This window comes from Haliaeetus leucocephalus, unplaced genomic scaffold (genome assembly GCF_000737465.1).
Source record: "Haliaeetus leucocephalus isolate CR32 unplaced genomic scaffold, Haliaeetus_leucocephalus-4.0 Scaffold166, whole genome shotgun sequence".
In the NCBI taxonomy this organism is placed as follows: Eukaryota; Metazoa; Chordata; class Aves; order Accipitriformes; family Accipitridae; genus Haliaeetus; species Haliaeetus leucocephalus.
The window spans coordinates 1,890,806-1,912,961 of NW_010972602.1; the positions used below are offsets into that span (position 1 = coordinate 1,890,806).

The window sequence follows — 22,156 nt, forward strand, 5'->3', positions numbered from 1 at the left end:
TCTTCCCTCTTTTTTTATTATTTTTTTTTTTATAAAGGAATCCCCCCCCCCCCCCCCCCCATTTGATGAAGTAAAATAAGACCGATTTGGGAAGAAACCCATGTGCATGCATCAAAGAGTAGCATGTCAAAAAGCACGTTAGTATTGGAAATAAATTCACTTCAAGGGAGGGAGTAAAGCTAAGTTTTCAACGAAATGCAACACTCAAATACTGAACTAGATGCTCAGATTTTGAAAACAAAGACTTGATAGGCAATATGGTTGTGAATTCTTAGTGACTTTTACTGTGTCTTAGAAAAACATATCCTGATTTAAGTGCATACAAGGAAACGGCTGCTTTGAAGATCTAACCCGCAAGTGAGTCTTTCTAGGTTTTATTGGCATAAACTATGAAACCATTGCCATCAACATTTGTTGATCACTTCATGTTTTCAGTTTAGGTAAATGTCAGAAATATAAACATGGGCCTAGTCCTGACAGCAGCTGTCAACAGCAACGAAATGTTGCCTGTTTGGGGAGACAAGGAGTTGCAAAATTATTTACTTCTGTTTCTTCTAAAAGTGGAAAAGTACTTTTAAAAGATGTACTTTGTCTGCTCTTGAACTGCATGATTGTAAGTTCTTTTTTAAGAAACGAGATTAAAAAGCGACCTCCACCAAAATACTTAATAAGGCACGTTTTAAACTCAGACACACCACTGCTGTGGAAAGAAGTAAAATAGTCCCTCTAGTGTACTGCTGCTGTAAGTATGCATAGGAATATCTGATGTGATTTACTGAAGAGTATGGCTGCAGGAAATTACAGAATAACGTTTTGGCAAGGGATGCGAAAGTGCTTACGTAAACTGGAGAGTTTGACCTAAAACAGCAAGTCAAGTGAAATAATAAATGCAAAGCCAAAAAAAATCTGCTGTTAGAGTAATTAATGAAGTAAAAAGTTAATGTGTAGTGCGAGACCATTGCTCTTGCCAGCTGTGCCCAAAACATGAATGAGGAGCAGAGCCACTTGCTGGGGCGCAGGTCGAGGCGCGCTTCCTCTTGCAGGGCCGTAGATTTGAATTTCATGTCATATTTTGCATAAAAGGATTATATACTGAAAAACAAACTTGGATGTTCACATCGTCTTGAAGCGAGCGTGGCTTTGATGTGACTTCTAAAGAAAGACTTGCCTAACCTCTGTCTGATGGCATTAGTCAGTGCAAAGGAGCTACATAGAGGTGGGTGCAGGTGGGACTTCCTTTTATGCCTGAAAGTCTGTTGCTAACACCTCCCAATTTCACGTTTGCTGCAGGAGAGTCATAGAGTTACTGAGTTTTCTAGTGCGAAGGGATGTAGTTGTTGCAGGATGTTTTGGAATATAACTGTTTCTTTTTTCATGTGTCATAGCTAGCCAGAACATAAATATGAATCTTTACTTGGTATCTAGTTTTTACTTCCCGTTCCTGGTAATAGCATGCGTGCAAAGGCCCTGCAGTCCTTTGTACATTTGTTTGGTGCAGAGCAGAGCCAGCCATGGAAGCCCTGTTGTTGTGGACTTTGTACAAGCAAGGAGTGCTACTTTTGCTTTTAAGCTAAGATCCAGTTTAGCCTCGTTCAAAAGTACAGGAGCATCTGTACTGAGTCCTTGCTGTGGAAGAGAACTGGGCAATCATTTAGGGTTAAATGGGTAGAACGGATTAAAGCTCCGCTGAAAGGAAGCGAGCAAGGCAAAAAAAGCACATGAAAAGCATTAAATTGAATGTTATGGACTTTCACATGTATGGTACACTGTAATTTTGGAGTTCAGAATTGCGCTATATTGTAGCTTCCCACGTCAGCTGTATAGGGCTTCAAACTAGCACTGTTCTGAAAAACTCCGGAGTCTGTTGGTTTGTTGAAAATCAGACATTTTGCTGGGTTTAGTTAGATTGTTTTGATGACTGTCTATTGAAACTCTGATTGTTTTTCTGACAACTGAGCCCATACGTAACTGTGACCTTCCCCATGGACCTAGAAATTCGGGAACTCTTAAAGAGTTCCTGCAGTGGCTCAGAACCAAAGAACTGAAATTTCATGTGGAAGGAGAATCTTTCCTTGCCTCACTTCATGTTGGAGCAAATACATTTATATGTATGTGATGTTGAAATAGTGTGTTGACCAGAAGTGGTAGTTTCACTTACGATTACTTGTGTATGTATTCCTGACAGTTTGTCAGAATTCTTCAAGGAAACCACAACTGCAAGAAGACCCCTCAGTAGAAACGATTCTGTTTCTTGACAGAGTGCTGTTTTAAGCTGTGCTTTAATTGGAGCAGTTAATGGGCAAGCATTACCTTTTATTTGGTAGAATTTATGTCTGTTTTCAGTTAGGTATTTTGATCTTAAATACACACTGGGGTGGGTAATGGTCTTAAGTTCTTAATTGTTTCGTTTTGAAATAGCGATCTCTGCCCATTACTGTTCCCCTTTGCGATGCCAGTGTGGCCATGCTTTATCGCGTACTTCTGGAGAACGCAGTGTGTCTCTTGTTGAGGTACTGAGTGCTGTTGTGATGATTACCATTTTCTTCTTGGTGGATTATCTGGTGTTCAGTTTTTGATGGAAATCTGCCCATTGGCTTCCTAGCATGTTAGCTTGCTCTTCCTGCAATGCTAGACCTTCTCTGTTCCAAGAGCAGTGAAAATTATTAGTAGTCTTCTGTTGTCTCTAGTCACATAGTTCCTTTCTCTCCTTTTCTGTGTGTACATGTCCTCATAAACACTTCTCTGGCTTCCTCAGTGTGTGTGGTGTGGTGGTGGTGTGTTTGTTTTTCTCTTCTATCTCCCCCATCTCCTCCCCCTTTCCCCTCCCTCTCTCTCTGTCCCTCTCCCTTTGCCGTTCTTTTCCTTCCCTTAAATGAAGGTTTGACACCAATTTGTGAAAAAGTTTTTCTATTCCTCATGGTTTTTAAGTCTTGCTTTTGTTTGTGTTCATATTGATAGCTGTAAAATGTAATTTGGTGGTACATCTTGAGAATAACATTTGCTAGTTAGCTTCCTAAAATTCATAAATTTTTTTGTACAGATCTTTTTTGTGTTATCTTGAAGCAACCCTAATTAGCTGTGAAGAATAAGCTATACTTCTACTGGATTTGATTATGCTAGATAAGTGAGAATCCCTCTAAGGAAAAGGGTTTGCGTGGGTGGAATAGTTTGCAGAAGATTTTCTGTGTGCTGGGAAATAACATGTTGAAACAAGAAACGGATATTTAGTTCACCAGACTTGCCCCCCTCTTGTCATTGGAAGTATAGACAGGGTGTCATTTTGCCTCTTTTTCTCTCTCTAGCAAATAAGACTTGCCAATCTGATAGTGCTTAAAATAAGAGAAAATATTTGTGACAGAGAGGACATGCTAGGCAGAGTACAAGTTGGTCTTTTATTATTACAGCTGACAGCAAAATAATTCTGTGTGTGCGACCGTATGTACATGTATTCTACCCTCCCTAATATTCTTCCTCTCTTATTGTATAACCTTGAGCGCTTACAGGAGGTATTTTCTTAGAATGAGACCTTTCAGACTACTGTAATCTTTTAAAAATAAATAAAGTTTATGGCTCAAATGTGCAGCTTCTTTAATTGTTTGGCTAATAAAACATTACCTTTCCTTTTCGAGCCAGTCCTGAGAAGGTGGCTTTCTGCTGGTTTGGCATTTGGCTCCCTCTTCTGGCCAGTGTTTGGAAAAGCTCAAATTAATACTTTGATTTTCTTCTGGAGCTACAATTAAAAAAATAAATCTTCAGAGCAGTCTGTAAGATAAAATTTGGTTACAGTTTCATCCAGGTCCAATTGTAAATTGAATGTATATTTGTGACATATGTGACCTGGTTTCAAATCCACTTAAATTGGCTTTTACTTGTGCTAAAACTTGTAAATAACAAATTTCCCTTTTCCTCTCTTTGTGCTTCCATCACATCCCTCAGTACAAAAGCACCGAAGACCAGCTCATGGGAAATCCGTGGAAGTTCAGTGCCCTCAGTATTTGCCACAGCCAGATTCTGTGTCTGTTTATATCTGTTGGTGTGAAATGGTGTTGCTGATAATGAAACAATAGAGAACAGAATGTTTTATTACTTCTGTTCTACAACTAATCATGGTTTCTGTTTCCTTCTTCTCCAGGTGATAGAAACACTTTCAAAACTTTCTCGCACTCCTATTGCATTAGGCACAGGAATAAGGTATGGTTTTGCCCCAGTGAATGGTGGGAATAATGCCTCTTGCATGATGCTCCTTGGCAAAGTTGTTAGAGGCAGTGTAGACAGTGTCCCCCAATAAGAACTTCTCTGGTTGTAAACCATATTGCCCAGTGGACAGCTAACCAAGGCTCTGGACCTCTGAGGAGCTCCGAAGGGTTTTTTCTGCCTCTGGTACGCTTACTGAAGTGCCTGAACTACATTTACTTCTCATGCTGAAACACAAGGTGAACAAATGAGCAGTTAGTATTACAGAACTTGTGATAATTGTGATACGTGGATTGTAAGTCAAGCTGATGCAGTGCTCATCTTTGTAAAGAAAAATGGATTTTCTCTTCTTTCTCCTTTCTAAAAAGCAGCAAAACTGCCAAGTTTGTGAGATTCTAATTTTCAGAAAGAAACCAGAAAACCCCAACCAAACCTAACCTCATGAACTATAATTGTGGGCTGTGAGAGAAGGTGAAAGACTTAATGCTTTGGTGTTCTCCATCTTTTTGAATGGTTTGATTCAGCAATCTTATAATATATAAATGGATGATGTTTTTAAAACATAGACAAAATTCCTAGCCAGTCCCATAATCATGTCCTGGGCTAAAAAGAACAGTTAATATTCTCAGTTGAACAACTGACAATGATGTATATTAGTGATTTATAACAACCCCATCCAGTAGGTTTTTTTTATTATATTAAGTATCAATTCATATAGAGAAGTCCAAATAAACGTATACTGTTTATCAGAGAAGGAGGGGAACATACAAACACATTAACATACAGTAATCTGTGTGAAAATTTTAGAAACCAAACAAAAACGCACTATGTGACTAGACTAGTGCTGTCTGTACTTCATGCTATTTTTCTTTCTATAGGCCCTTCCCTACAGAAGAAAGCGTTGATGATGAAGATATCTACAAAGGTCTTCCTGATTTAATAGAGTATGTTTTAAATCTTTAGTTAAATGAAAGATTTTGGTTTCAGTTGCATGCTATTATTTATATGACATTATAGAACACGTGGTTTTAATGAGAATGGGGTATTTATTTGATTTAAAAAGATTTTGTTAGCTGTTATGCTGGTCAGGAAGAATTAATTGTGAGAGCTTATCTGAATGATTGCAATACATTTATATATGTAAGGAAGCATGTTTCATAGAGGGTGCTGGTAGCAAAGTAAATCATGAATGTGTTTTTAAATTATCTGTCTGTACTATGAGAAAGCTTTCATAGAAGTACAATATCAGTTGTAAGGGACCCAAGGAAATTGTCTTGAACTTGCAGAGAAAATGCATGTTTGGATCATAATTCAAGTGGGTCGTTTCCCAAAAGTCAATGAAATTCTTTGTATGAGTGCATTTACCTCTCTGGGTATGTGTTTGCAGGATTATTAATTTTTGCCAGTTTTCACATTGGCTTTGAGGTGCAAGTAAGATAGCCATGAACATACTGTATAGTATTGAGCGGTAGACTGCAGCTTTATTTTGCAGACTGGTGAGATAAATACATCTGGGCATAAAAACTGTGAGGAAGAAGTACTCTTGTACCCTATGGCTAGGGTCTCTCAAGATCCATTAGGAATCATGTTGGACAAGAGCTTGGATCAGAGTTCACTGTCCCAAAGCTCCAAGTTCACCAGCACTCATCCTCACTAGTGCTCATCTGGCTCTATATTGGCTCTGGCCACATTGTATGTCACTTGCTGTGATGTGGTTGAAGTAGCTGCTGTTCACACTGCAGATTTGTTTCTTTACTGCCTATAAAGAAGGGAAACCCCACCATGGATGGCATTATTCAATTTATCACGTTCCCTGCAAAGCTCATCCTTGTCTCCTGCAGGTGATGGGCTGTCTCATAGATAGCTGCTTTTCACTCTGTGTAGCTGAACATGCAGAAGGTAGAAGTTGCAGACTCCTCTGAGACTCAAGTGGGCTAGACTTGATGTCCTCATCACTTAGTGGTGGCATTAGCACTGTTTGAAAATAACATTTATATCGGTTTTTAAATAGGTACGTGAATTCTGTACTCGGAGACAGTTTTAATTTAAAAAAAAAGTTAACAAATCATACCAAAGAAACTGCGATTCATAACTTTTATTTTTTTTGCATCAAATTACAAATATTATTCACTGAAATTTGATACTTACATCCTGTCTCAATTGTGGAGGAAGCAATTCAAGAAGTACTCTCTCCATAAGAAACAAAAGTGCCAGTGAATGATGCAAATGGCCCACATTTTTTAGAATCTCTTAATTACTAAGTGTATTTGACTAAAATTAACTTAAATGTCCCTGAGTTTAAATGGTGTCTAAAGAATTTAGAGTGAATGCAAAGCTTTTTGTCAGAAAGAGCTGTAGTAGTTAAAATTTTTCTATCCTTACTCTGCCTTTTTGCCAGCTTTTGTTCCCTGGAGCATAGGTGGTAAAAGGGAGGGTGTCAGCTGCATCTGATACAGCTGCTAGTGTTCAATGTGAAATGCTAGCACACCATCATCACTGGTGCAAGCTGAAATGTTAGACTACCCTGGAGCACCTGAGCTCTCTATTGCTCCTGGGGCATGGTATCTGTTGGAAAAGGAAGGGAGTTTCCTGTTGAATCCCCCAAATAATTTTTTTTTTTTTAATCATTCCATCTATTGAAACTTGCAGTGCTTGCTAACTTTATCCTTCTGATCTCCTTGATTTAAAAAAAACCAAAACCAAAACAAACAAACCCCCTCATATTTAATGAGAAATAAAAAATTCACTTGGTTTCTCTATATAGTCCTGACTATAGACATAGTGACTTTGTCTGGCATTTCCAAGTAATTCATGTGGCAGCTGTGTTGGTAGCAATTCTCATTAATTTTGATTTCTTCAAAATCATTAGTCTCTGCCAGTAAAGCTTCTGATGTCCTTTTCTTGAGTACTGATGATCCACTTACAGAACTGGTTGTCCTTTCTTGTTCTTGTGGACCGATCCTCAATTTGTTTTTCACTCTGAAGGATTTCAGTGCTGTTTTCTAACAGTAAAAATCTCAAAATTATCAGAACATCTGATGAAGTTTCTGTATTATTATGACTTGTGGTGGGTTGACCCTGGCTGGACACTAGGTGCCTACCAAAGCTGCTCTATCCTCCCCTCCTCAGCTGGACAGGGGAGGGAAAATATAACAAAGGGCTCGTGGGTCAAGATAAGGACAGGGAGAGATCACTCAACCAATTACCGTCACGGGCAAAACGGACTCAACAAGGGGAAAGTTAACTTAATTTGTTATCAGTCAACCAGAGCAGGGTAATGAGAAATAAAACCAAGTCTCAAACCACCTTCCCTCCACCCCTCCCTTCCTCCCAGGCACAGCTTCACTCCTGGATTCTCTACCTACCCCCTCCAGCAGCACAGGGGGACGGGGAATGGGGTTTACGGTCAGTTCATCCCACGTTGTCTCTGCCGCTTCATCCTCTTCAGGGGCAGGACTCATCACGCTCTTCCCCTGCTCCAGCGTGGGGTCCCTCTCACGGGAGACAGTCCTCCACAAACTTTTCCAACATGGGTCCTTCCCATGGGCTGCAGTTCTTCAAGAGCTGCTCCAGCATGGGTCCCATCCACGGTGTGCAGTCCTTCAGGCACAGACTGCTCCAGCGTGGGTTCCCCACGGGGTCACAAGTCCTGCCAGAAAACCTGCTCCAGTGTGGGCTCCGGTCTCCACGGGGCCACACGTGCTGCCAGGAGCCTGCTCCAGTGTGGGCTTCCCACAGGGTCACAGCCTCCTTCGGGCACCCACCTGCTCTGGCATGGGGTCCTCCACGGACTGCAGGTGGATATCTGCTCCACCATGGACCTCCCTGGGCTGCAGGGGGACAGCCTGCCTCACCAGGGTCTTCCCCACAGGCTGCAGGGGAATCTCTGCTCTGGCGCCTGGATCATCTCCTCCCCCTCCTTCTTCACTGACCTGGGGGTCTGCAGGGTTGTTTCTCTCACATGTTCTTGCTCCTTTCTCCAGCTGCCATTTCTGTGTCTGCCACAGCTTTTTTTCCCTTCTTAAATATGTTATCACAGAGGTGCTACCACTATTGCTGATGGGCTTGGGCTTGGCCAGCGGTGGGGTCGTCTTGGAGCCGGCTGGCATTGGCTCTGTCGGACATAGGGGAAGCTTCCAGCAGCTTCTTACAGAAGCCACCCCTGTAACCCCCCCACTACCAAAACCTTGCCACACAAACCCAATACATGACTGCACTACTTTGAGTATCTTTTAGAGTTCTTTTGTAGACATACCCTAAGAAATGTGGGTGAAAGAGATATTACGGGCTTGATATGGTCCTAGTGCAAAGTAGGCAAAACTCCAGCAGGACTGACTAATGAAGCTGAATTAGCTGAGGGTGGAGTTGAGCATTGACTTTATCCTGAGGTGTTTCTGTAACTTGGGTAATAGGAGGACACTTCTTGTGTATACTTTATTTTGTTGAACTGTCTGATTTTTCAGTTTGAAAGGTTGCTTTTTTCTTTTTTGGGTAGCTGGAGGTTGCAATGAGTTGATCAAGATACTGGCTTATGGTATGGAGGTACAGACTCTCAGCTGCTGGCTCTGCAGTCTTTAGTGTATTTTACCCCAGATAATCCTTCCTTTAGGCAGGAAGGAGACCTGTACCAGTGTCTCGCATCTCAGTGTAGTGGGATGCCAGGCAGTAAGGAGAAGCAGTTCCTCTTCACTGGATATGGTGGGAAAAGGCACTAAGAGAAGAAAGCAGCTGGATGGTACCTCATGACAAAACTGTCCTGACAAGCTGCTTTCAGTGCCTGGTTTAGTTCCTGTGTGGTTCTAAATTCATGCAGTCTTCAGTGTTGTGTCGATTTCGTATAATCATATTTTAAATGCATTGAGGAAAGAAAATTAATGCACTTAATGAGTTATTTTCATTAGATAGTTCTATTAATTAATCTCTTTGTTTACTGTAGAAATCTTTTCCTATGAGGAGTGGTCCCTTGCAGAGCTGATGGTAATTTGCCAGCACTGCACAGCTTTTTTTTTTTTTTCTTCTTTTTTGATTGTCTTTTCCTTTCAGTGAAACTGGTGTTGATGAAGATGAGGAGTTGTATGATTGCGTCTATGGAGAAGACGAAGGTGGGGAGGTTTATGAAGACCTGATGAAAGATGAAGCAGCACAGCAGCCTGTACGTTTTCCAATTCCTAGCTATTTTCGAACAATAGCAGTTACATTTTTGAAAGTTAAGATTTGTGAAATTATCTCTTTATAGCTAGTTTCACTGAAACTTCATTCATGCTCAGTTGCATCCGGAGCTGTCATGTGCAGTGCATTATCTCCTGTGTAAGATTTTGCAGGCTGTTTTAGCAAAGGGTTGAACCTTAACTACGGTAATTTTTTTGAAAGAAATGTAATTTTAAAATCAAATACAATAATCACTTATTTTGTTAAGTTTGCCAGTTATGAATAGTAAGATTTACCAGCTATTTTAAGAGCTATTAAATTAACTGCTTGCTTCAAAGTGTCCTACTTCCAAAATTAAGTTATAATATTATGAAATGCTGTTGTTTCAACCATAATTTGGGCAACTCATCTAAAGAGGACAACTGATAATTGTTTCATACCAATGAAATTCCTGCTTATTCAACCATGTAACTTTTGTTGATCATTAGGTTGGTCTTGCTGAGAATGACTTAAGTAGCTTATTTACTTTATTATATAAAGGTACTATGGTCAGTTTTCAAAACTGTCTTGAAAAAAAAATCTAAACTTAGGCAATAAAATTTACTTGCAAATTGGGAGAAACCCTAATGTACTTGTCTGCTCTTCCTCAGAGATGTCCTTTCTGATCTGGAAAATGTTAGTCTGTGGCCATGACAGGATATGTTTTTTAGGACAGTTGTTTTCTTCCTCTATATTGACATGAACATATGTTATGCTTCCTGTTGTCTTAAGTTGGAAAATTGCCTTTACTTTTCCATATTGCTTTTTAGTAATATAGCTACATGAAGAACTGAGAAATTCAAATAGCTAGTGTGATTTGTGTTCTCTGTTTTTATGGTGATTCCCCAGAGTTACCACTATCTTGTCTTTGGGAGATCACTGCCTTGTTTTAATCTCTATTGTTTTGAGTATAACAATATTGTTTTCAAGCCTGTTTTTCTGTTAATACAAAATCCTGCAGGTAGTGCATTTATATCAAGGATGAAATAAGCAGAAAGTTATGTTAGTTTTTCACATTTTGCTTAATTTTGTTTACCTCCTAAAGTTTAGATTATTCGATGAAAGCCAAATTAAAAATTGAGTTGAAAACACTGTTTTATATCTAATGAAGTCACATTCACTTGCAGGCAGGATGCTTTAGAAAAGTGTTTGAATCATGGAAAACTTTATTGTGATCTTGGTTCTGAGTTTTTATTTTAAACTTAAACTCAAAATGCGTTGAGTTTTGGGTTTCACATAATGAGCGTGGGTGCCTTTTTTTTTTTTTTCCTTCAACTGTAACAGTGGTAATCTCTGGCATTTGATAGTGTGTAAATTTTCTCTGATTCTTTTTTTCCTGATGCAAATGTCACTTGCGTATGTGTCTCTAAACAAATGATTAATATAGCAATCGGAACTCTCACATTCTAATTTTAGTTGCTTCTTAGTCTAGATAATTTAGATTGAACAGACTTGTATTTGTTTCTTATGGAAAGTAAAGGAAAAGTGAAAACATCGTACAGTAAAATATTTTTTTCCACAACATGTAATGAATGGAGACATTACAATTGTTTTGCTGTGACAGCTTTCTTGAATGTGGTAATTATTTCTGGTTTGTGATTATTTACTCTCAGGTTTATAAATATACTGCATGATAATGTGACAATTTTGTGCAGTTCCTTCATTTGAATCCTGCGTGAGAATTCCTTGCATATGAAGACACTAGCGCAGGACAATCTTCAAGTAGATTTTTAAAAGAACCCAATACTTTTCAGATTCTCCAGTAGCAGCCAAAATACTATGCATCTCCCTCATCCTTGTTTTATCGTCATTATCTTGCAAAGTAAACTGTTCCGCTAAATTTTCTCTAGCAATAGCTGACCTTCAAAGGCAATTTTTCTCACTTGTACTGGTATTTGCACATTATTTCTTATTTCCTCTCTCGTTTTGTTTATTGCACTCAAATTCTTGATGTTTGTGGTACAGATAGAAAACCAATATGTCAGTTTCTGCCAAAAGTGCCTGTGTGAATGATCTGTTTGGGTTAGGTGAGCACAAAAGTGAAGTCAATGGTTTTAAGCGGAATCCTAGGATTTTGTTTGCATTTCTTAACCCCCCACATTTTGCAAATGGATATAAGCTCCTATTGGGTACAACAACTTCTGTATTGGTGCAAGTACTGCAAGCAATTTGAACAGTATTGAGCTCAGTAAGTTAAAGGTGAAAAATAACTAAAAGCCTGAATAATGTCAAATTCTAATACTTTATTGAGATTAACTCTGGTTAACTGTGACAGCGCCTGCTTCCCCCTGCCAACAAATTTGGGAATAAATGATAGATTTTTGAGATGAGGCTGATCATCAGATGATGCTCATTAAGTACATCTCTACTGGTAATGACAGACTGTATTTTTGCAAAATGGTTACTTCTGTCTGCAGCTGATAAGGATGGTAATTTAATGTTTGTTGTGGGAAAATTAAAAACTGCAGCAGTTGGGTTTTAAAGAGTAATTTCTGAGATAATTTAGCATCTGGTAGATGTGAGAAGCCATGTTCCAGTTGCAGGAGCTGCTTGTAGAGTCACATGGAGACAGAGAGAAGCGCAAAGGAGATATGTCAAAACAGCAAACAGAAGTGTGAACAGTGATGAAGTACAAAGTTACTTACATGATTTAGCCCCATTAAGTTTAATGGAATTATTAAGTGCTGAGTATTTTAACTAAGATTTCTCAGTCTGGATGTAAATTAAATGTGACCTTGTATTTCAGCTTCCGAAGTACATGCAGAGAGTTCAGCGTTTTATGTCTAAACATTAACTTTTCATAATGCTCCTTTGATGCTGAATTTTAGTAAAACTCTTAAAGTCATCAGCTAATTGAACATTAAAATATTCTTGGTTAATGCTATCATCTTTGGAGGCTGCAGTACTCAGAAAATTTCAGGAAGCAGTTATCCTAATTGCTTAATTCTAAACAAATAAATACATTTCTTATCCTTTGGGTACCTGTTAATGACTTAAACTTGACTCCACTGTAATTGCAGAAATATACTGAAAATGACATAAGAAGCTGTTGTCTTGCTGAAATAAAGCAAACTGAAGAGAAATACACTGAAACTCTGGAATCGATAGAGAAAGTAAGATACTATTTATAGAATTGTAACTTACGTATTTTTATAACAGTCTAGAAAATATAATGACATAGTCAATGTATATATAAATTCTTTTTCCTTGCAGTTTTTCATGGTGCCATTGAAAAGGTTTCTGTCAGCATCAGAGTTTGATACTGTTTTCATCAACATTCCTGTAAGTAATTGCATATTTAATGAACAGATAAAAGGTTCATAGCTGGTTATGATATATTTGTGTTGTATGTTACTGCACAAAATGATTATTTGAAATATGGTGCACAATGCATTTATGTAGGTATTAGGGTATTTGATAAAAAAGAATGTGTACGCTATTTTGGGTTTTTTTTTTTCTGCTTGAGGGAATAGGATAAGTGGTATTATCATGTCAGATAGTGAATGGTTATAAACTGGAGTATCTTTGACCCTTAGAAGCTAATAATTTATAGAAGATGGGAGGGCCATGAAGGTGATCAGGAGGCTGGAGCACCTCCCCTAGAGCATAGGCTAAGAGTTGAGGTTGTTTAGCCTGGGCAACAGAAGTCTCTGGGGAGACCTTATAGCAGCCTTCTAGTACTTAAAGGGGGCCTACGGGAAAGATGGGAAGGGGGTCTCTTAGGAGGGAGTGTAGTGATAGGATGACAGGTAACAGTTTTAAACTGAAAGAGGGAAGATTTAGATTAGATATTAGGAAAAAATTCTTTACTGTGAGGGTGGTGAGACACTGGAACAGGTTGCCCAGAGATGCCCCATCCTTGAAGTGTTCAAGGCCAGGTTGGATGGGGCTTTGAGCAACCTGGTCTAGTGGAAGGTGTCCCTGCCCATGGCAGGGGAGGTGGAAATAGATGACCTTTAAGGTCCCTTCCACTCCAAATGATTCTATGATTCTAAAACGGGTTATCTTCCAATACATGCTGATATTTTAGTGATGGTACAAAGTTGTGACTGTTAGGTTGCCTACAACCATACGCTGAGTGGTTCTTTCATGAGGATTTCTGTAGCTACTCTGCAAATCCTTGTATCTACACTGGCTCTGTCACCATTGAAGACATTTTGAAGTTAGGGTAGCTCGCAGTTTTGGATTCAGAATATGGCACTGGAAAGTATAAGGAATCCTCTGTGAAGTATCTAGGACACCTCTTTATTTGAAAGGTTTATTTGAAATCTTAAAGGTTTCTGTGATTATTACTTCGTTCCATTTATTTTTGGCCTAATCATAATAGTATGACAATTGACATATTTTTAGTTGATGAAAGTATTCAGCAGATGTCTTTATCTGACTTTAAAAGAAGACATCAGATATGGTGTGAAGCCTCTCTCAACAGACACAAATGAAAGGAATGTTCTTTTATGATGCACACTGTAAAGAAAGGGTCCCCAGAGTGTGGCCTATGGGCCATATCAAACCTTTATTGCCTGTGAAACATCACCTCTGTTTTGGCCATCTCTGGCATGTCCCACAGGCTCTCAAGGCTGTAGGAAGTGGTGTTGGGGATTTTTTTTTTTGTTCTGTGGGAACCTGTGTTAGTTGCTGTTCCAGCACCATCCTGACAGAAATTAAATTACAACAGTTATTACACTGATGATGATACCTGACACCTTGCAATGTTCGTCCCGCTATTACAGTTTTCAGTCTGAATCTCAATTGCTGTAATTTCCTCCTCTTTGAATATTAGTCTGAAATACTGCCGCAGACATCAGTAATCTACTTGTCGTGAAGTGTGTCAGCTGCCTGTAGAGATCCTTTGGCTTTTGAAAACAAATTTATATTCTGTCCTACATTAATGTTTCTTATATTCATCTCAAATAAGGCCCTGATGTGCCCTACCTAAGTTCCTGTAAACCTCTTTCCTAAGGCTCTGTATGCCCAGGCATGTTGACTTAAGTGCGTTGAAAAACCTAAAGCCAGCCAACGTGAAACACTGCACAGGGGTATAAAAAAGGCTTACATGCTGGAAAGGCTTACACGCTCTAACCACAAACTGGGAGGTCAGCCTATTCACTACTAGTTAAAGAAACGCAAGGGGATCAGATAAGAGGAGTAAAAAGAACAAAACCTGTTTATTTGAAACTAGGAAGACGTGTAGTAAACTGTTACATTTAGGCTGTTTTATTTTGTTTTTCATTATCAGCATTCAGTATTCTGCTGTTACAAGCTGGTGCTTATTTCTGACTCCAGTAACATTTCATAGGCATCCAAAAACATTAAAAGAGATATAGGGCTTGTCTAAGCCAAAAATGCATGCAAATGCTTTGTCTGCTCAGACCTTGTCTCTGTGGCAGTTCCTCAGCAGGAAGGCTGGAGGGCAGTGGAAGCTTGTTTTAAATTAAAAATAGCTGTTATGCAGAGCTCTACAGCAAACTGCAATGTGGAGAGCAAGTGTGGTGTTCTCAGAACAGGATGAATTTGCCTCTGTTAAAGGGTTGTGGTGAAGGATCAGTGCTTTAGGGTGATGGTATATTCCTTATATAGATTCTGAAAGATGCTTGCTGGACAAAATCATCTGCTGATGTCAAAATATATTTCATTTTTAAGAACCTCCCCTCCTGGCCCCCAAACCACCCCAAACGACTCACCAGTCTAAAGAGAGTGCCCTTCATTAGGGCTCAGATTTCAAAATTCTGGCCTATAAAATGTATGTATGGCTCTATGTGTGTATCTCTGTATGTATATTTCTATGTATATATATATGTAGACATAGATGCATTTGTATGTACATCTGTCTATATACATGTGCACACATACATAGATGCATTTGTATGTACACCTATGAATGCATTTGAATTGAGACGTATATATGGACATACAGAGGGAAAGAGAGATGGAAGTACATGTAACATACTGAATTTGTTTGAACTTTCATTAACTGCTAATGTTGCTAACATCAGTTTAATTTAAAACTTGGTTTTGAATTGGAGATAGAAGCTTAAAAAGACATTTTGTCCCCTTAGTATTAAGCTGTTTTTCAGGGGTGTTGCTTAGTTGAGTCCCTGTGCACTCCTGAGAAAATGTGCTCCTGCAATATATTAACTGGGAAGCATTTCTATAATAACATCTTTGTCTGGTGCAACTTAAGATACTGAGGATATGGCCATACAATTGCTAGCAACGGAATTTGATGTGTTTTAAGTTTTTGCTCCCTCACCTGTGATGTGATTGACCTCATATGTACTCTTAGTTTCATCAGAGTGAAGTTAAATGTTTTCACTTAGTTCACAACTCAGTATTGCATATTATTTTTGTAGTATGTCATTTACTGCATTAAACCATCTTCAATGGCTTTTTCTTTAAACAGTACTCTGTTTTTCAGTGCAGTGGTCTGTACGCTTCCTACAGTCAGTTACCCTGATTTCAAAACTTTTTAACCTGCTTTGACTTAATTTCTTGTGACTTCTTTGACAGTATCCATACAGTATTAAGGCTGATGAAATCTCCTATAGTTGCTTACAGATTTTTGTATAATAGTGAACAAGTAAGGTGAGTTACTACTATACTCAGGGAGCAAATCTTTCTGTAATATTCTTGCCTTTCAGCCATTAGTTGCCTGCTGTATTGGGAAACTCATTATGACTGCAGTTAACTTAGCACTAGAACATCACTAATTGACCAATGTAATGTACAAAACTAATTTTTCACAGCTCAGGGACATGAATCATTACTTTATCTTGTCACTAAAGCATTTACTTGACTTGCTTAATTTTAAAATTATCATTATAAAATGAAGATGAATTAACAGTGCACGTTCCAAGCTAGAATAAATTAGTCTCTAATAGGTAGTTCTTGGAGTTTCGTTTTTCTTGTCGCACTGTATGGAAGATGTGGCAAACCTTGAAATTAGGTTCTACACTCAAATGATCTGTTTTCCGATTTATTGAAATTAATGTGTCTAACATGAAATAATTTATTTTTATATTCAAAGCTTTAAGTTGTTCTGTTTTTAAAAAACCTTTCCCCCTCCCCATTACTGTTTTTAAGGATTTGGTGAAAATTCACAGGAGTCTAACACAGGACATCAATGATTCTATTGTTAACAAAAATGATCAGAACCTATATCAAATTTTTATTAACTACAAGGAAAGGTAAGATTTATGCACTCTTACTAATTGTGATAACCTCTGCTCAATTTGGGAAAATATTTTGCCATATTTTTATTCAACGAATATTTCTGAAACAGGATTGAATTTGATTTCAGTATACTTACTAAGCTAGTATTTGGTGTTTTGAGCCTGGAAGTCAAAATGGAACCGATTGCTATATGAGCCCTCCCTCTTCTTACCCCCAGTTTTGGCAATATTGTTACATAGACAGGTAACATCTGCATTTTGAACAAAACTTAAATAGCTTATTTTGCGCAGCATTTTTTTCATGTAAATAATCCCAGATATTTTATAGCATGTACCCGTATTGTTTAACAGATAAAATGTTATAAAAAAGGAAGAAGGGGCAAAATAAGGCAAGGATATATATAAAGCCTATTCCAGGTTCAAGAAAACAGAAGAAGTCATAACTTGAAAGACGGGAAAGCAGGTGCAAAAGAGAAGAGAGAATAGACTAGGGTCTTACCCTACCCTGCAGTCAAAGGTGCAACAGTAAAGAAAGCATGCTCTAGCTTCAAACTGTGAAAAACAGCCAAGCTGATAACAGGGTAGCTGTGGCAGCATGCCATGCCCTGTAGGCTAATTGCCAATTTTTTTACCCACCTTTTCAGATTGTTTTTTCTGCCAGCACTGAACAGCTGTTGGACTGTATAGATGAACTTACATGCCTGTGGTACTTAGCTGAAAAACACTTGTACTGAGGGCTACAGTACTGACCTACCTTGACGTAACCCTTGGGTTGTGGTTAAAAATTAGTTCCTTCTGGGACCGGAGTGGGAAAGACCTGTGGGAGCTAATTGGATTTGCTTGAGGGAGATGGGGAAGGAGGACTGTTGCAGTAATAAGAGGCTTGTGAGAAACTGGACAGCAGCATCCAGAAAACATTAGAAAGGAGAGTTGTTTTCTGAGGGAGGAGGGTGTTCCAGCCTGCCCATAAACAGTCTTACCTTCAGAGACTCTCTGTCTAAGCTTTCATGTTGGAGAGGAACATAGTTATTTCCCAGGCTGTTAGACTTTCTGCTGCTGTAGGAGGGAATTAGGGGACAAGAAGTTGTTCTGTAAAATGCTTATCTTTCAAAAGTAGTTCTGAAATGTGTGCTAAAAGGGGAAAAAAGGACACTGAGAAGAAACCTCAAGTTTATATTATACAAAAAGGAAACAGATGGAGGTAGACTCAGTGTCTTAACCATGTAGTGATTAAAAGTAATCAGATGTGGTGTTAAATCAGTATCATCACTTCAGTTGTGAAAGAGGAATTAAAAAAAAAAAAAAAAGAAAAAAGGTAAAGATTAGGCAAGAGAAAAAGAAATTTAGGACACCCCAATGGAAAGCTCATGGGGACCCCCAAAAAAGGGATTTGAAGCATCCAAAGGAACACCTCAAGAAATTTATGAAGAGGTGAAATGAAACAGCACACTTCGCAATGGGACTAGCAGAAAGAAACACTCCAAACAGGGGCAAGAAACTCCTGTCATAAAACCAGGCTCCTTCAAGAAGCATTGCTGCCCTTGACAACTATTGAAAATTTCTTAAGTTTTCATCCACTGTTATTTTGATCTGAGAGCTCACCGGATATAACCTGGTAGAAACTGTTGGAGATGGATCAGTCTGGGTAACCTACAAGTTTTTTAAAGGATAGCTGTAATTAATCCTGTTAAGCCTGCGTTACAGAATTTATTCACGACAACCTTGGAAATCTGCAGTGTTGTAAATACTACAGGCTGTTGTTCTGTTAAACAGCAGTTACGCTGCTTTTTAATGAGTCCTGTATTTATCAGAACATATACATGTGAATATTAAAGGAAATTGCAATGATTTTGTAGCATTTTGAAGTAGATCAAAATTTTGTTCTCCTGAATATTCTTTCTTGTATTCATGTTGCCCATTGAAGTCTGTGGCTAAATCCTATCCTTGTTTATTTAGGCACTGCTCCTTTTGAAAGGAGGATTGTTAACAATGTATTTGTGAAAAATGATCAAGGATTGTTCTTAAATAAGCACATGTTCCTTTTATTCTTTATCTCTTGCTTTGATTTAGATTGGTTATTTACGGACACTACTGCAGTCAAGTGGAGATAGCGATATCATGCTTAGACAACATCTCTAAGACAAAAGAGGATGTTAAATTGAAGTTAGAGGTATCAGTATTTTTTTAATACATATATATATATACATACATATATAAAACCACCTATATATGTTTCTATGTATATGCCCTGTTTTCATCCAGGTCAAAAACTTTATGATGGAAAAACTAGCTGGACTGATACAGGCATGTGTTTCTCTTCCTTTTTTTTTTTTTTTGGAGCCTCTGATCAAATGAATATGTGAGCTGTTGCAGTACACATCCTGGCACTGAAGTGAATGGAGTTTTGCCACTGACATCAGTATGGTTAGGAGTGTTTTTGGGAAGTGATCATCAGTGATACCCTTCTGTTTATCGTGACACTTCAGCTGAGAACACAGAATTGCAGAATCAGTCAGGTTGGGAGGGACCTCTATGCTGAACAAGCCCTGGTCCCACAGCCTCACAGGGTTTGCTGTCTGCCACGACCCCCGTGTCCTTTCCAGCAGAGCTGCTCCCTAGCTGGTCAGCCCTCTGGGTTAGCATGTCCCTGGTTAGTACATAACAGGTGAAGGACATTGTCTTCACCTTGTTGTCTTCATGCGAGGTTCCTGTTCGACATGCTGTGAAGAGTGTCACCTACACCCTCCAATCTGGTGTTGCCTGCAGACTTGCTGTGGGTGTCTTCTGTCTTTTCCTGCAGATCATTGCTGAAGATATTAAAAGAGAGGGGTCCCCCTCCCTCAGGGGACAGACCCCTGAGGAGCTCTACTTGCAACTGTCTCTCAGGTAGTATAGGAAACATTAGTCACTGCTCTATTTGAGCCTCACAATTTAGCCAGTTTTTCATACACCTAGTAGATAGTTCATCTGGAGCATAACATCCCAGCCTGGATATCAGGATGCTGTGGGAGATGATGTTGAAAGCCTTAGAAAAGTCAGGGTAGACTCTCCCCACCCATTCACAGGTCTAGCCACTTCATTGTGGAAAGCAGTCAAGTAGGTCAAGCGTTGATTTACCTGTGGTGGATCCATGCTGGATATTCCCAGTCACCTTCTTCATGTGCCCAGAAATTGCTTCCAAGAGGACTTGCTTCATAATTTTTGCAGGGGCTGAAGTGAGACTGGCCTGTAGTTTCCAAGATTATCTTTTGCTTTTTTTGAAAATAGATGTAATATTTTCTGCCTTCACTGTGCTTATAGGCAATGTTGGGTTTTTTTTTTTAATTCAATGGAATGCCTAATTTCTGTTGTCTTTGTGATGTTTATTCTACTCCTTCTCATTCTGTTGAAATATCTAAGAACAAGTGTCTAGACCCAGTTATTTTTTTGCTTAGCTATCATTGCCATATCAGCGGTTTTCCTTCATTTCGTTGATATTATTTATCTCAAGCTTAATATAGTTGGTTGGCCCATATATCACTAAATTTTCATATATATCACTTGAATATTTTTATTTTCTAACTCTCTTGTCTTGTTCTTTCTTCTGCTTTGAACTAGGAATGTTCCAAGAGGGCCAATAATGGGAAATTTACATTGCGGGATCTTTTAGTGGTTCCAATGCAGAGAGTGCTAAAATATCACCTACTGCTCCAGGTATTTTATTTTTGAAATTTAAGGGGGCTGAGAGCAAAACTGTGATTGTTTATCACTAGTGGATTGTAAGAATGAGAGCTAAAGGTCTTTATCAAAAGGACGTGATTGACATTTCCATAGGTTTGAGGCTGATTTGTTATGAAATAAACTCCAGTCAAGTGCAGGTTTTCTTACAGAAATCATTCCTCAGAGCTGAAGCATATCTGGGGAAAAAAGAATAAAACACAATTGTTTCCTCAGTATCTGAACCTATCATTCTTGCTATGTTTAAAATGGTTAGTTGTACCAAACTATAATCATGGTATTTTGAAATGTGAGCCATTACCCTCCAAAAGAGGAAGCTGGACCATACTACAGCATACTTTTAAGATACTTCTTTGCTGTCATAAATTACAATAAAGCCATATTTATTTTGAAATGCTTCTTGTTATAACCCACAAAGCATTAGCTTTGCAGTTAGTCCTGTAATAAGGGTGGAGAGTCTTATAAATTTAATTTGATAGCTGTGCCAGGAGACTCATTAATTCAGCTGCAAAGAAATATATTACTATATTAGACTGTCAACCCTGCTGATGCTTGTAAAATGTCATTTTAAAAAGATCTTCTATTTGTATGTGAAGCATAATGTTGACTCAGCAGAGCAACATGCGTTCTGTAATGTTAAATTTTTGGAAGTATTTCTATAAATGTCATCAATATTTTGATCAATGGAAAATTGGAAAAAACAAAATGAATGGTAAACTGCTTTTAAAAAAAAACCTTAGGAGATCTGAGTCATGATTTTATAATCAACCTGTATATTATGAAAAGATGATATACAATATGTCACTATGTTGTGTGACACTAGTATACATTGTACAAGAAAAATATTTTATAGACTTTGAAAGAAAAAAAATCCAGTAAATTATTAGAATTGTAATATGAAGTATAAGTACTTATTCCTTCATTTCCTATGATTTTAGCAAGTTACTATGTTAGCCGAAATATATAATTCTCAAATTATAAAGAACAAATAACCTGTTTCCCAAGAGGTTACTCTTTCACTTCATAAAAACCTAAAAAGCCCTTTTATTTTCCATATGGGAAATGGCTAAAAAAATTCTTTAAACATTCACTTTTGATTTAAATATGTCTTCTGAGTCAGCTTTATCTTAGGCTTAATGAGACAACGACTTCTTTTAAGCAGTGCACAGTTTAGCTGAGATTTTATTGCCAGCATACATCTCTCTCAGCAGACAAGTGCAGGCTTTGGAATGGGGTTATACACTGTATAGTAATGTGTAAATGAACTCTAGTGTTTACCTGCGCTTTCAGCGCACATGTATAGTAATGATCTGATTTGGCAAGTTTTAAGTGCTAGACAGACCAAATTAGTGATGGTTTATTATCGGCTAAAGTCAGTGTTCAGGCTATACAGCAGTTGTTCTTAAACACTTGCCAATTATCTGTTTGCCGTAGTCCCCACTCAGTTATAGGTTACTAACTGTGGGGATGAAAATGTGAATTATGTTGGGTTGTATTTTCTGGTTTTGGCTTTTTTCTTTTTTTTTTGGGGGGGGGTGGGTGGGGAGGTGGGGTGAGGGTGAGCAATGATAACTTCAATTATAAACTGACAGACAGTGGGTGAAAGGTTTTATCTGCTCTGTCCACAGGAGCTGGTAAAGCACACTACTGATCCCATGGAGAAGGCAAATCTAAAACTGGCACTTGATGCAATGAAGGTAAGTATTCATGGCAATGAAGTATTTATGTCTTTGTTGGCAGTTAAAATAGTAGCTCAGAACTGTATTTCCTGGGGGAGATAATCTTCACAGCAGATCAAACGTTTTCACAGGTCACTGTGAACTTTGTGAGTATGTCAGGACAAGTATATATAGTTCAGGGCTTTGCTCAAGTCTGGGAAGCAAGTTCAG

At 38.4% G+C, this 22,156-nt stretch overlaps 1 protein-coding gene across 1 annotated transcript in view; it reads left to right on the top strand.

The window, feature by feature from the left end:
• Window positions 1-22,156, top strand: part of VAV3 (vav 3 guanine nucleotide exchange factor) — a gene marked incomplete at its 3' end in the record, with an annotated part of 139,773 nt that overhangs the window by 51,363 nt on the left and 66,254 nt on the right. Inside the window, exons 3-11 of the mRNA XM_010563444.1 lie at window positions 4,133-4,191; window positions 5,073-5,138; window positions 9,238-9,346; window positions 12,402-12,494; window positions 12,595-12,663; window positions 16,462-16,565; window positions 18,621-18,720; window positions 20,148-20,243; window positions 21,896-21,964. Of these exons, the coding sequence (XP_010561746.1) occupies window positions 4,133-4,191; window positions 5,073-5,138; window positions 9,238-9,346; window positions 12,402-12,494; window positions 12,595-12,663; window positions 16,462-16,565; window positions 18,621-18,720; window positions 20,148-20,243; window positions 21,896-21,964 (765 nt within the window). The remainder of the gene's footprint in view (window positions 1-4,132; window positions 4,192-5,072; window positions 5,139-9,237; window positions 9,347-12,401; window positions 12,495-12,594; window positions 12,664-16,461; window positions 16,566-18,620; window positions 18,721-20,147; window positions 20,244-21,895; window positions 21,965-22,156) is intronic.